This window comes from Drosophila montana, unplaced genomic scaffold, assembly GCF_035044405.1.
Source record: "Drosophila montana isolate Dmon_TW-CO22-7 unplaced genomic scaffold, ASM3504440v1 contig_2_1, whole genome shotgun sequence".
Taxonomy (NCBI): Eukaryota; Metazoa; Arthropoda; class Insecta; order Diptera; family Drosophilidae; genus Drosophila; species Drosophila montana.
Window position 1 is genome coordinate 147,005 of NW_026997875.1, and position 16,389 is coordinate 163,393.

Below are 16,389 nucleotides of genomic sequence, written 5' to 3' on the forward strand. Positions count from 1 at the left end.
GATTACGGATAGATGTAGACAAAGGGGAGGGGGAGGAATGCCGACAACAAGCGAAGCAAATGATGAAACAACCGACTCGACTCGAGGCCTCAGCATTCATCATGTTATTCACACAATTTCCGCCCAATTGTAATGACCCGCCCCCCTTTCTTCCCGGCAGCCATCACCCTGCTACCCCCTGGGTATACCGTAGTGTGTCCAGTCGAGCCATCCGTCCAACTTTCCGTCTGTCCGTCTTGTCCAGTGGTTTTGGACTGGTCCAAATGCCGCTGCCAGTGACTTATTTATGCAAATGGCCATAACAAATGAGGCGCACACAGACAGCGGGACGGTTGTGGCGTACAGCGCGGGGGGGGAGCGGGCGGTTTGGCTGGGTGACAAACGCAACTGAGTGCCGACCGCACTGTGGAAACGATTAATTTGGTGCTGGGACACAGTCACAGTTGGCATTGGAGTCAGAGAGACGCAGACGCGACGCCATTATAAAGGGCTGACCCTGAGGCAAAAGGGAACACAATGAGGCGGAGAGGGAAGCGAGAAAAGCGTGGAAAAGGTGGACGGGCGGAGGGAATTGTCAGAACGACGCCGCCGGAGATGTCCAGCATATTGCTCAATCGTAGCCCAGAATGCGCTTGGGCCCAGGGCCGAAGCGGCCAGAATGCGAGGCGTGATGCAGTTGGGCAAGAAAATATCGAAAATGATATCGCAGCAAACATCCGATAGGGAAAATCGCATTTAATATCGATTAATATGATCGATAATAAACAGTTAGGTAAGTTTAAAATATACTTATCAAAATTAGAAATCAGTTTTAAGTTTATCAAAGAAAAGCACTTCGATAAATCACATGATTTATCGATAAATTTAATTAATGCTGCATTAAATCAAATATATTTGACACGACGTTACTTTCTTATCGCACACAGTCCTAGTTTATCCATATCAAAAATCGTTTATATCGCGCTATCGCACTTTTTTTTATCGATACGATACATGTATCGATATTAAATCAATTTATTTGACATGACGTTATTTTCTTACCGCACTTTCTTAACGATAAAAAAAATGTATCGTAATTGTTGCCGCCTTTTTAGTTCTTTTATCGTTATCGAATATCGCTATCCCTTTTTCTTATGGCTACGATATATTCATCGAGATTTCCGTTGTCATCCCTAATGTAGTCACGATTGTGCAACGCGGCAGAGGAAGCGTCCAGCGTCTGCTCATTATTGAAACATGTTGCTAACATTTGTTATGCAAAGGCGACATTCATGCTAAATGCGAGCGGGGGCGGGAGCGGGGACGGGCACCGGGGGTCATGCTTGTTGAGTCACATGTATCTGTATCCATCATGCTTATTGGTATATGCCAACCCCACCCCGACCCACCCATCCAGCAATACCCTCTTCAATGCACAGAGTTTCATTCATGCCGTTTATTTGACTTGGCGCTTGTGCAAAATTTCTATAAATGCTTTTGCTGTGTCACGCCCCTTCGCCCGTCTCCACCATTTCCCCTTACCTACAGGAACAGGCAATTTGATGCTATGTTTGGCTTTATCTGGACCTGTGCCATCACCCAATACCCCCCTTCCCCCACAGAACCCCGACCAACTGATGCCATCTTCTTTGGTAGCCTTTGTGCCTTCACAAATTCAATGCAATGCGTGGGTATATGAATGTGTGTGTGTGTGCGGGTGTGTGTCCTTGCTAAACTATTTACGTGTTTGCGCGGGGCCTTTGCAACAGTTTTGCAGGCGCTGCCTTTGCCTTTTGTGTAAGTCTGTCTGTGTGTGTGTGTGTTGCTCTTTAACGGTAAATGCGTGTGTGTGTGTGTGTGCGAATGACAGCAATGTGACTGGCAACAACAACAACAACAACAACAACTGCGGGTTAACATTCAACATGAATGTGTTATCCTTGACAGAGGCTCACTGTCAGCAGCAGCAGCAGCAGCTACAGCAGCAGGTGTGTTGATAAGGGGCAAAGGTCAAAGCTGTGCGCGCTACAGCACTTGCAACATTCACTAATCAAATGTTGCCCAAGCGCCATTCAAAACCGGCGCTAATCAAATTGTTTACTTTGCATCTGTTAAGTGCAAATGAAATGAGGCAAGGTACGCAGCACAGTCCGCACCGAGCGTGACGTCACATCCATGCAATTCTGTTGAATGGAATGAGAATGTGAATGGAAGAGGGAGGCAGAGCGAGCGCGCATTTGCATAAGCTCAATCACAAATTGACATGCACGCCTGCCACGGCAGGGCTGCAAATGTACCAAAACTTATGGTACACTGTACCTTTTTAATTTAAATAAGTCAGAGAGATTTTAACCTTTTACCTTGCTGGAATTTACTGTCACAACATTGTACTTTTTTCTCCTCTTTAACTTTTTTTTTAGACTTATATTAAACTTATACTAATAAGTTGGTACTTTTATTCGAATTTTATACACTTACATGTAATTTGTGGTGCAATACATACATAAATACATACGTATTTCCATGTGTCGGCATGCACGTGTTCTTTACACAACACGCAAGCCTGTGTGTGTGTATAAGAGCATTAAATTGCATTGAATGCAAAACAACAAGCAACAAGGACAACAACAACAGGCTGTTGATCGGCATCCATTGCAAATTAGCTATGCTTCCAGCTGGAAATTGGGTTAACACATGCGCTCTCTCTCAGGCAATAGCAGAACTGCAGAATTTAACACAGAAAGCTGCTGTTTAACAGAAGCTGATCAGCGCTTTCTGAGCAGCGTTTCCAGTTGCATATTTAGTTAAAACTCGCGCACGTTTTGGGCATTGGAAAAAAATTACACAAGATGGCAGTAACGACAGGCACACATAGGATAATTGAGAAAATGGGTTAACACATGCGCTCTCTCTCAGGCAATAGCAGAACAGCAGAATTTAACACAGAAACCTGCTGTTTAACAGAAGCTGATCAGCGCCTTCTGAGCAGCGTTTCCAATTGGATATTTAGTTGACACTCGCGCACCTATTTGCTCATTGAAAAAAAATAACACAAGCTGCAGACAGACCTCACATAGACTAATTGGGGAAAATAGGTTAGCACATGCGCTCTCTATCTCTCTCAGGCAATAGTAAAACTGATGAATTTAAGACAGATAATTACTGTCTAACAGAAGCTGAGCTGCCCCTGTTGAGCAGCGTTTCCAATTGGATATTTATATGACACTCGCGCACTTTTTAGCTCTTTGGAAGGAAATTATACAAGCTGCAATCAAAGACAGACTTCACATAAACTAGTTTTTCACTGCATTGTCAATTAATAAGCACATTTAACTATTAAAGAAACCGCAATATAGGCTTCCGCGTTTAAACTGCGTTGGCAGTGCGATATTTTGTTATCTAGCAAGTGCTCCGTTGCGCGAAATCCGAACACTAAAGCAAAGAGTATAAAATGAACTGAAAGCGGCTGCTGTTTACATTTATGTTAAATTGAACAACAACAACAAAGCCAGTCGGTGATCAGCGCCTTTTGAGCAGCGCTCGCAGATGGCAAGTCAGATGACTCTCGCGCTCTCTCAGTAATGGCAGAAGTAGAGTAGAAGACAAAGAGGAATTAAATGCAGCTTGCCAAGCACCGTTAGTTCAAAGCAGAATAAGATAAAACCATAATAAAACAGCTAAACTGGAAAGCCACGCTTCAGTTTTATTGTTTTTGGCAAAGTGTAAACTGTTTGTGTTTTGTGAGCGTATAATTAAAATTAGAACTAAACGAAATAATAAAAGTGAGTAAAGCAATTTCAAATGTATAAAAATAACAAAAGTGAGTTAAGCAAATTGAATGCAATAAATAAATAAATCATTTTGAAGCTAAGCTGAATGCCTTCAAGCGTTTAAAAGGAGTGAAAAATTATGTAGAGGTAGCTGCGTCATAGTTATTGTTGTTGCAAAAGGTAAGTGTTGTAAAAGTGCTGGAAAGGCCAGCAATGACTTTTCATATGTTGATAATATTAGTGCTTATGTGTATTGAAATTTTGGAAGGGGAATTTATATGCGCAATGCATCAACTTGTCCATTTGCTAAGCGTCTTAGCATATGTATATATATATGTGTGTGTGTTGGTGTGTGGTGCTCATGCATATTTTGCCTGTCACTGATTTCTCAATAGATTTCACAGTGGAATATGCATAAATCATAACGGTTCGGGCGTTAAGCAAAAGTCAGAAAAACCGACAGTTGCAAAGCCAAGCACACACGCATACATACAGACACACTGGCAGCTGTGCTTGCGGCTTGCGTTTTATGCAACACTTTTTTGTCTGCTGTCAGTTTTTATTTGCTCAGCAGCAGCAGTAAAATTTTCTGCTGTGTTGTCGCCGCAGTCAAAATGACTGTGAAAAATAAATGTTAATATGCCAAGACAGTGTGAGAGAATCGTGTGGTCTGTGATAAGCTTGCACACACACACACACACGCACACATATATGCATAACTGCTGCACATGTGAGACGGACAAACGCTTGCCCCAACATAACCATACAAGCACAAGCTAGCTTTGCCCCCCTCTCTCTCTCTATCTTATTTGGCGTAATATACATAATAAAAGCAACGGCTACTTTACTTCCACATCCACTACTGTTCCTGCATGCCATCTTCCAGTTCTCCATTCTTATACGCTCGCTGTCTCATACTCCGGCCGCCACGTCCCGTAACTTATAATCTGTGCGAAAGAAATTGCAGCAGCAGCGACGCCAGCGTCGCGTGTAACGCCAAATTTACGAGCAGTGCGCGCTCTTCACGCCTGCTGTCTGCTATCTGCTGTCTACCGACTTCTCTTTCGCTCTCGCGCACACATTCAATATTGTTGCGGCGGCATATTTACGACTCTTATGTGGATGTGTGTGCGTGCTTGCTCGTACATGTGTGTGCGTGCGTATGCTGTGGACACTTTGCATATTTATGCGACAGCACATGATACTATAAATTTTATAAGATGTTTGTATTTACTTCGATTCCTGGAAACAACTACTTTTAGTGTTTATGTACATGTAAAATTTTGAATGTTTGCATTTATTTAAAAAGATCTTTGAGTGTTAAATTTTGCGTTGACATGTTTGTATCTAAGTCTAGACTTAAAGCAGTTGCTATACGAACAGAAAATGGTAAATTGTAAATATAATATAAAATATGGCGGCAGATAATATAAGAGAATTTAAGATGTACCGCATTTCGTTCTTTTAGCTTTTGATAATTATTAAAAGATTTTTCTAACTAAACATGTTAATTATCATTGTAAGCTAGATGAAATTAGACGGCGTTGCTCGGATTTTTTTTTTTATTACGAAAAGTTCTACATTTCTATTTAATTTATTATGTTTACTCTAGAAAAATGTGTGTGTCCTAATTAAATTTGTTACAGTTATTTCTTTAACTACAGGTTTTAATTTCTTTGACTATCACCACAGAAAAATTTTAGAGCACAAAAAATTCGACATTTTTGGGACATTCTCTATCTCCTTTTTTGTCTATCTTGATTCTCTTCTTTTGTTGCTGCCGTCTCGCGCTCTTCTTTTCGTCATATTTTGCATATTTTTGCCGGTTTCAGCAGTTTTTATTCTGTCTGCCGTTTCCGCAGCTTTTGTGCATAAATATGATGTTGATTTTTATGATTTTTATAATGTTTCATTATGTTGCGTTTTACGACTCATGCGGGAGCTGTGAGACGCACACATGGTCGGGTCATATGCGGTGCGGTATGCGGATGTGGATGTGGATGTGGATGCGGATGCGGATACACAATGCACTCACTTCGTTTCTGCTCTAATTTATGGGCTCATCTCTCTTGTGTTGTTGTTGTTGTTGCTGTTGTACTGTTGTTGTTATCTACTTTTGGGCCTCCGCTTAACAGCTGTAACACTCGGTGCCCCGCTTTACACATTTTATGTGCGCTCAAAAGCCAATTTTGTAGAGATTTGGTAACGGCCCATGGCCACCGAGGAAACTTGCGCCCCATTATAAGCGCATAATCTTTAGAAAACACACACAAACACACGCACAGGCACACACACGCTCAGGCACACACTCGCATAGACACTGGCAACGAGGCTAAAAATGAAATGGCTAAGACCCCCGCCTAAGCTGCCCTTCTAAGCTATGCCCGTGCCTCTCATACCCTGCCCCCAAACTCCAAGCACTACTATTCTGTGCTCTGGCATGTCGTTAGATAATTTTTCGCTTGGCTAACGCGTTACAGTGAAACTTACTTTGAGATGACTTTGCTTGCAAATAAGAGAATTCTTTATTAACATATTTATGATTAGAACTTGTTTTACTTGGCATAATTTGCTTAATCCATTTGTATATAAAATTGATGAAGTGTTATGATTTTATTATTATTTATTAACATTTGTATTATTTAGCTAGCTAACACCAGGCTTTTAAAAATACAAACTCTAAGTGGGAGGAAAGGGTGCTTAAATTGTTCACGAAAAGTATCTAAGCGTCGAACTAGCAAGCGGCAGGTCACCAGCTCAAATTCAGCAGCGAAACCCAAATTAATTCGTTAACAAACTTTTACTTTTATACTTGACGATTTGACTTTCTCAAATCACTTTTTTCTCTGAGCATCGACTACTGAAAACATTGAAGTCTTGTTAGCCATTTGTGATGTTTTATAATCATTTCTTATCGTTGGCTATCAATTTGTAACCTTTTCAACCGTAAGCAAGCTTGACTGTGCCTGTCAAATGAGCTTGTGGTGTAGCTGCTGCTCCTCCCTATTCCCTATTCCCTGTTACCGGTTCCAGTGCCGGTTCCGGCTGCCTTGAACAATTTTAAAGCGCACTTCTGGGCGCACATTGAACATCAGCGCGCTTGGACAACAGTTGGAGACGGCGACGGACCTCGTCTAATTTCTTTGGGCAATTTTTTTATGGTGCTCGCCTTACAAATGAGTTTCTGCTTGGGACAAGGCCAATTCCGTGGCTCCCCAGGGAGCGGGGGCATTGAGGAGGGCGTTGGGGTGGCGAATGGGCGGGGGCGGGGGCGTGTGTCAAGCTACGAGTTGGTCGTTCAGTTCTATTGCCTGCTTTATGACAGTTTCATAGACTTTTTATGTTTATGTCCCGAGCGTTTAGTGACGCAGCTGTTGCGCCATGGACATCACTTGTTCAACGCGGAGAGGGGCTGTGCGGGCGGGCGGCCAAGCTGGCTGGCTGTGACTGTGGCGGGGGCGGGTGCGGGTGCGGTTGCGGAGGCGTTGCTATATTCATATTTGCGTTTCTTATCTGCACGTAATTAAGGCAATGGACACAACCGGCTGGTGTTGCTCCTTGGAGGCCTTTGCGCAGTTCTAATCATCGTCGCCATCAACATCATTGGCAGCGTGGGCATAGTTAAAGGGGGGCTGCTATGGGAGAGGGAGACGTTTGGCTGTCATCGGAGCCCTTAACCCTTGGCATCCAAATAGCCGCCTTTATGCCACTGGGCAATCGTCTGTTGCCGCTGTTGCTGCTGTTGTTGTTGTTGCTGTTGCCAAAACTATTTGCCTTTCACAATGCTCGCGGGGGCAATAATGTCTGGCACTCTGCGCTCCCCCTGCGCAGCAGCAGCTGCTGCTGTCAAAGCAGCCCACCAGCCCCTTGTGGCATCTCGGCGCAACCCCTCATCATTATTGTTTGTGCCAGCTTGTATTTATTTCATCTTGTTGTTGCCACCAAAAACCATGCTGCGAGTAATTCAACCAGCCAGCCCTCAACATATTTACACCTGCGGCATTTTCCGACTCATACACAAGGCGTGCCTCACCCCACCCACCACCTCCCCTTTGTCATCTCAGCTTGCAGCTCTCAGCAGCCTTTCACTGATTGGTAACAGGTTACATTTAACAGTTAACAGATTTTTCCTGTTGATTTTGCGTTGAATTTTTAATTACGCGCACTTTAATGGCAGCTTCCTTCTTCATTTGTCTGCGCTATCCGTTTACCCACACTGGCTGTTCGTTTTGTACAAGTCACAGGGTTGGAAATAACACTCGAAATAAACTTTTTTGGTTCACAATAGTCGAACTGATTTTAATTTTTGTTGGCATCAGGTAAATATATACGGATTCGCAGAAGCGTTTTTTACTGTAAGTAACGATGTGGTAGGATACCATACTATATTCACTATATCTATTGTCTATATCATGTCCTATCTTTTGCTATGCAAATTCGCCTCTTAATTGATAAGTTAATGTTATAGAACTTTGCATAGGCCCGTCTTTATGTCTTTTGACTAATCTCGGCATTTTTAAGCTTTGCAATGATCTTATCATATAGACAAGACTTGGAACATGGAATTACCATATTCTAAAATTCTACCCTAAAAATCAGTCGAAAAATGAGTATGGACAAATTTATATAATTTTAGATGTGTGCATCAACGCAATTCCAAGCCATATGTCTATAAGGGTATTCCATCTGCCACGCAGCAATTTTTTCTTATTTTCAATAAGAAAAAACTCTCTTTTCCAGTTGAAAATTAATTTGTTCTTCTTTGCTGCTGTATCATATCATTATCATCCGAGTTGTTGTTGTTGTTGTTGTTTCTGTTGTTGTTGTCTGCTATCAAATTTTGCGTGCTGCATTTTAATGAGCGTTCACTCCATATGCTTCCTGCGCGTTGCGCTGTCTCCGTCTGTGATATCTGCCCGCATCCTGGCTGCATTCTCATTCTGGTTTCTAGTTTGGCATTTCCCTTCACTTAATGAGCTACCCTTTCAGCCCCACCCCTCGACCCCTTTTCTCACTCATAAACTAGTTGGCTTTAAGTTAGCGTTAAATACACACATTTAAAATGCGGCGCATTAAATTTTTGTAGGACGCACGAATGTCCTTAAGCCAATTTTGATAAGCGAGAGTGAAATTTCGTGCGGGTATTTTGTGTATGATACCACGCGCGCTCCTCTGTGTGTGTGTGTGTTTGATTGTGTGTTCGTGTGTGTGTGTGTAGGCAACGCCTCCTGCTCATTGTCTGCCAATGCTGTGAGCAGAAAAAAAAATATTTCTACATTAAAGGTGACAGCGGCAGACGTTGACATCGTCTCCTGTTCGTGTCGCAGTTGCTGCCACCGTCGCTGCCACCGTTGCTGCCGTCGTCGCTGCCTGCCACATGGCGTTGGCAGTCAGGACAACGTCGAGGACGGCACAGGAAACAAACAAACAGCGCAGCGCAGTGTAAACAGCCAAGTTGGGGCGTGGGGCGTGGGGCGTGGCTGTTCGCAGTGCGTGTGTTTATTTTGTCGTAAATTGATTTTAACGGTGAATGACAAGCAGCAGCAGCGGCGGCAGCAACAACAACAGACAGCAAGAAGCACGCGCCGCATTTTTGCAGCATTTAAAAATGTATTTAAAAAACAGTAGAAACAGAGCAGGTGAGCGGGCTGTGGGAGTATGTGTGTGTGTGTGTGTTTGTGTGTATGTGTGTAGAGGCATGTATTCATTTTTTGATTAGAAAAATTATTATATAAAATTTATGTTAGTTGCGCAAGCGACAAGAAGAAAGTTTATGGGCAGCAGCAAAGAAGAGCCGCGGGGAAGTGACTGGGGTGAAAGAGATACGAGGGGCGAGGTGACTGCCAGACAGCAGCGACAGGCCAAAGAAAATAAGTTACGAGGACTCTGCTCGAGAGTGTGCGACGAAGAGATATTCTGTAACCAGCTAAGAATTGATTTAATATATATATTCGTATTTCGATGGATCCATAATGATAGATAATGATATTTATCGATTAATATATATATCGATATATATCGATTTCCAGTTATAATGTGAGTAAGCGATATTTTGCAAAAATCTGCATAAATCTGCAGAGTGAACTTATATTGCAAATAATGTGTCTCTATCTTGAAAGTTTACTAGCATATGCTCAAATAAACGATGCTGTATATCGATAACTATCGATATTCGTAGAATTCATAAAATTATCGATATTTATTAGATTCGCAGAGTCAGCCTGGCAGTATCTGGCTTCTACGCTCTCTGGGTTATGCTCATAAAATCTAAACTGACAATCGATAGAAATCGATTTTATAGAAAAGGGTAAAGCTTTCAAACCCTATGTCGACCTACCCTATTCCCGACACACATTTTCAATGGGTACAGGGTATGAAAAGAACAGCTAACAAGAGGCAACAGAAGCCCCCAAAGGCTGTTAATGGCTTCCTTTCAAGGCAGCCATGTCCTGCTGATGCTGCCACTGCCACTGCCACTGCGGCTGCTGCCTACTGCTGCCCCACTGCTGCTGCTGCTCCTCGAGCTGCTGTGTTCCCGTGTGCTCCTAAGTTAGCTAAACTGTGTGTTGCGGCAACCGCAAACAGCAGCAGCAGCAGCAACAACAACAACAAGCTTAATAAATGTCGACACAAAAGGTGGAACTGAGCAGGCAAGTGAGAGGGTGTGTGTGTGTGTCTGTGTGTGTGTGTGTGTGAAGCTGGCTGTCTTGCAACTTGTTAAGCAGGTGTTTCAAAATCACTTACGCTAAAACATAACAACAACAAAGACGCCAGAAACAGCGGCAGCATAAATACAAAACTTGTCAAGGTGGCTGCCGGCTAAAACAACAACAAATAAACAACGACAACAAAACAAACAACTTCAACAAAAACGAAGCAAATAAACATCAAATTTGCGTTGACATCAAATGCAGCACGCGGCGTATGCGCAATGTGCAACAACAGCAGCAGCAACAACAACAACAACTATTTGTGGCATGACAGTGTCCACTGAGGCACAACTTTTGCGCTTGCTTCGGCTAATTCTATTATATAATCAGAAAGTGCACATAAATATTTGATAAGCTTATTAAAATATTGTGCGGTAGAATAGATTATTTTCCTAGCTAGAGTTTTTCCAGATAAATATTTACAAAATTTTTATAAATTACAATTTTTAATACAGAATTTTCTTTTCCTTTGACTGCGATATCGCTTTGCTATTGCATTCATATCTTCCAATGGTATGAAGTGGGTTACTTTCGCGACTCTTCTGAATGTATGGCTTAGCTGATAGAGAAGTTAGTTGCCCAGAGTTAAGGTTTCGTATAGAACCATAAATAAGGCTGGGGAAGAAAAGCTTCTTTAAGAGATGGGCTCTGCTTTGGCACGGGGAATAAATGCCAAGGCATGGCCCTGGCCAGCCCAGCTCAACACGGTCGAGGAATATTTATTTTTGAAGAATAAGTTAGCATCAGGCTTAAGCATTCATATAATTTGACTTTCAGCTTATATTTTGTGGAGAAATAATAATTTTTCAAAAATTAAAACTCATTTAAAATGTTCTTTGTTTATTAAGAATGTTGCCTGATGTCGCACGAGCCGCTGCGCAAAAAGTTGACTTGTAAACTTTCAGGTAACCTTCAAACTTAAAGCTTCCATAACTTTGCAGATACCAAACCGATTTTCATGAATGTGGCACAAAGGGTCCGTGTGTAGATCACAAACTATAATTCCCCGAAGAACAAAACACGGCCCATGGCCATGTCTTCTTCCTAATTACTTTATTTAACCTTAACTTAACAATAATATAACAAAATAGGAATGGAATGATCAAAAGTAGCCTAACCAGCTTGATGAGGACATATGTATTTTAGTGTATTTTGATTTTGCCTGCGAAGTGGAAAGCTCATAACATTGCCAGCGTTTGGCCAGTATAAAGTGCAGCTGCAAAAATACAACTGAATAATTCATAAAGTTGTGGAGGAGCAAGCCGAGACTGTGGTTAAGCTTGTGGGCACAAAGACGAAGACGAAAAAGAGATATTCCTGCTGGTTGGAGGCCGAGCCAACTGTTTCCTGTGTGCGTGTGTATCTGTGTGTGTGTGTGTCTGCGTGTCGTGGCATGGGCCGCGTCTATGTGGCTGCGTCTGTTGTGGCGAAGGATGGCGGCCGGAAGTACACGTTGACAAGTCGCACTTCGTACAGCGGACAACTTCCGGCGTCGCCTCCGCTGTTGCTGCTGCTGCTGCTGCTGCTGTTGCCTTTTGCGGTTGTCCGTAGCGCAGAGTACTGGGAACTTTATGAACTCCACATGTCGGCGGGTGACCATGTGGTTGTTGTTCATGTTGTTGTTGTTCATGTGGCGGCAGTTGTTGTTGCACGCGTATTTGCATAGAAGGTCACTTGTACTTGTTATGGTGAAGTGTGTGCGTGTGTGTGTACGTGTGTGTTGCAGGCTTAAGCCAACTTTAAATTAAGCTTAGTGGCTAAAATTAATTTACGCATTGCCATGCTGCATAACCACGCCGCAACAACAAACAGCAACAGCTACAACAACAAGTACACATAACAGCAAATGCCACAAGGCGCGACACTCTCAGCCATATACAGCCTCTGACCCCGAGCTGGGGTCGCGCTCGAAAGCTGCAGTAAAATCACTGAACCTTAACCTGAAGCGCGAGGCTTTCCGTAGGTGCCCCTGCAACGCGGCAAGTCGTTAAATTTGCTGCACGCAGCACATTTAATGTTCAGCTTGAAAGCGTCGGCGCCCATTAGCAGAAATATATTTTTATATGCTACTCAAGTATTTTAAAAAGTTGAATTTTTCCCCAAACAGCCTCGACAAAGCTTTAAAACACATTAATTAATAAAAAAAAAAACAAGTGAACGAAAATGAAAATAATAAATCTATAAAATGTGAAGCTCACAAATTTATTTAAATACAAAATTTACGCAGATTTAAGTCTGAAGCTGCAAATAATAAACATATTAGAAGCCTCATTTTTACCTGCAATAAATATATAGAGTCTAAGAATTCTGATTTTTAATTTTAAATTGTATAAAAAATAGGTTTTCTAATACATGTAAAAATCTTTTTCTTTACACTCTGAAGTTTACACTGAATATTTAAAAAAATTGTTTTTCACATTTGACAGAATGTGCGAAGATTTATGTAAATTTTACATAAAATAAATTGGATGAATATGTTTGCAAATGGAAGAAAAATCAAATTTAGAGAATTCATTCTATTTTTTTCAAGCAACAAATATTCAATTTTAACAGCAATCGTTGATAAAACTATTTTCAAAAACCGGCTTCTGCTTTTAGTTTTAAGCATTTAAAATGCTGTCTGGATTAAAATTCTTGATAGGTTTTTGCACGTATTTGCACAATTTTAATAAATTGCTTAAGACTTTATAAGTTCTATTGCAATCAAAATCAAGAGACATTAAATCAACAAAAAATATAAATTAAAAATAACATGAAATGGAACACAACCACCACAAAATATCTTTAAAATTATTTAAGTTCTTTATGCGTTTATATAAGTTGTTCTGCTTTTTGCAATTTGTTGCCGAAATATTTGATGTTGGGTCTATGAAGTGATTTATGCACATCTCCTGCTAGAGCACCATTCAAGCCTGCAGTTAAAAATAAATAAAAAATTTATATACACATATAAACACTTTATGCGATTGCCTGTTGAACAGCTCTGAATGCGACCAATTTATCTATTGTCCCTTTTTTTTTGTATTTTTATTGGTGCTCGCCCATTAACAAGAGTTTAATTGTCTTTGGGTGCACATTTTGAGGCCTGACAGTGCCGCAAACAAAAGGCAAACTGCTGTAAGACAAGGGGCTGTGGGCGAAGAAGGCGTGGCTCTGACCAGGGTCTGGGCAAACAAAGCTGCAGACAGTTTTGCCAGGCTTTTTATATAACACACCAAGGACTCGGGGACTGCAGATGAAGCTCAGTTTACTCTCGATTGTGTCCTTTACTGTGCTTGATTTTTTTCTTTTGTATTTTTCTTTGCTTTGCTGGTTGTGTCCTTTTCGTTTTTTGTAGGCTGCATTGACAACAGACAAAAGGCTAATTGGAATGTTAGCAGGAGTCACATTTTTTATAGCCTACTTCAAGGCGCTGCCTTAAAACAAAAGGGCGCATATTTCCAGTAGGCATAATGCCCCAGCTGTTATATTTGTTGCTGGCAGCAACATGAAAAATTGCTTTTTAAATGAATTCAATAAAGCGTGAGAATCAACAAAGAATCCGAATTTTCGTATAGCGGCTGACTTTTGTGGTATAAGCGAGCAGCAGGGCAGGGGCAGTGTAGGGGGAGGGGACTGGTTATATCCAAAACACGCCTACAAAACGACAGACAGTTGGTTGGCAGGCTTATTTGCATTTCAATTTGCATAAGTGTTGCCATAACCGCACATATATGAAAAAAATATGTATATATACACTCAGAGAAAGAAATGGTGCTTAAATCAAAGTCGAAATTGGTTTTTCCAGGCAGAAAAATCAAGAACCAAGTACAGTAACTATTTTAGGGGCTACCTTTCAGAATGTAAGCTCTTTTCAGTCAGTAAATTCTTTTAAAAACTATTTATTATATTACATTCTGTTTATATTAAAACATCGTTTTTCAGAAATTGCGTGTTTAACTACTTTAAGAATGGCTAAATGTATTCGAAAATTTGAACAACAGAATGGATTTTATTCTATTCAGATGAAACTTGAATTATTTAAGTTCGCCATTTTTCTTTGAGTGTACATAGATACAAACATGTATAGATGTTTATATATATATATATATATATATATATATATATATATATATATATACATATTCTCATCGCGCTGATAGATGTTACGCCCCTGTCGCGACATGTGTGCGCGTATGTATGTGTATATATGTGTGTGCGTGTGTGTGTGCGGGTAGCACAAGTCAAACGAATCGGAACCAACACGTGTTGCCACATATTTTGATCTATGCATTTGTCTCTTTTCATATGTGTGCATCTGTGTGTGTGTGTGAGTGTGCACAAGGTAAAGGTTACATTTTGACCCGCATTCGCATAAAAGAGATATAGAAATTGAGGCATGGGACGCCCTTTTGTCGGGCTGGGCTCCGCTATTGATAACAGCCGAATTTTTGCATAAATAGCAAAAATTATTGCGCACATCCATCACAAAATGGGAAATGTGTCAGCTTGGCCTGGCATTCGGCAGCAGCAGCAGCAAAAACAACAACGACAGCCACAATAAAAGGCTGCAAAGACTACAAGAAATAGGTTAAAGTCGATTTAACAAAAACAACAACGAATTTTGAGTGCTCTTGCTTGAATAGGTTTCGCATAACTAATAGCTTAATCATGTTTTTCTCTGCTGTTAAACTAGAAAAGATTTGGGGAGGGATTTTGGTTAGAATAAAATAGATTAGCAACAAATTAAATTTTAGCAGAATTATCTTAAAATAATTTAATTTAAGAATAAAATAAAATATAAGCGAGGGAATACGGATATCTTAGGCACATAGAAGATTTAATACCCTTGCAGGCATTTCCCTTTTGCAGATATAAGAGAATAGGAGCTATATGATATAGTGGACCGATGTTGATAAGAATTTCCAAATATATAAGGAGAATTTGGTCAAGTTTTGATTAATTATGGTTAATATAAAAAAGGGTTTTTATTTTAGAACTAACTTTTCTACCGATCTTTTGTATGGCTGCTGTATGATATACTGGTCCGTTGATAAGATTGATAAGATTTTGTATATAAATCAGGAGCACAGTATAAATAATAAATGTTGAGTTTCCTCAAGGGAAAACAATAATAAGAGCATACTTTTGGACCGATCTTTTCTATTTCCGCTATTTGATATAGTGGTCCGATCCAGCCGGTTTCGACATATCTACTGCCTGCAACAGAAACACGTCCCGATGCAAAGTATCAAGACGATAGCCTTAAGACAAGGGGACTAGTTTGTCTACGAACAGGCAGACGGACAGATGGACAGAAGAACATGGCTATATCAACTCGACTGTTGATCAAGAATATATATACTTTATGTGGTTATAATTAAAATACCCTCTACAAGGGCATAAAAAGCTGAATAAATGCTTAAAAACATAAATTAAATATATTTTAAAAATTATGATAAAATAATTATTCAGCGATTTTTGCGTCCAATCTCATGACCAAATCAATATAACTCCAAAAAAAAGGGTATACACAAATGTTAGGCATCAAACAGCTGATACCGTCAATGCCAATGCCTGGCAATTTTTCGACTGATGTTATGTGAAGAGCTCCTCCTCGACGCCCAACTGTGTTTGGATTTATTTTTGGTTTTCAGCAACCAAAAAAATAAAATAAAAATGAAAATATTTCACGGGCAACCACAACAAAGAAGCCAAACAGCGGCCCCTGGTGGCTGCCTTGCAAAATTGAACGCGCGCGCTCGAAAATCAAAATTAAAAATCGATATGTTACAAGTACAACATGAATTTCATATTAAATTTCTTTTAACGCAATTGAAAAGGCCGCTTGCTGTCGGAGAATTTTTATCTGCACCAAGAAAAGAACGAAAAAAAAATGTTTTTTTGATTGTTTCCGAAATGTTGGCGGCACTCGAACACAAAATTCCAAT

At 40.6% G+C, this 16,389-nt stretch overlaps 1 protein-coding gene across 4 annotated transcripts in view; it reads right to left on the reverse strand.

Moving 5' to 3' along the window:
- Positions 1-16,389, reverse strand: part of fred (friend of echinoid) — a 129,487-nt gene that overhangs the window by 46,910 nt on the left and 66,188 nt on the right. The window contains exon 1 of one of the 4 annotated variants that reach the window (XM_064684772.1): positions 4,598-5,023. The exons of the other annotated variants lie outside the window; for them this stretch is intronic. Within the exon in view, the coding sequence (XP_064540842.1) occupies positions 4,598-4,605 (8 nt within the window). The 5' untranslated portion in view covers positions 4,606-5,023. Of the gene's footprint in view, positions 1-4,597; positions 5,024-16,389 lie in introns of those variants that run through there. 4 annotated transcript variants of the gene reach the window in all.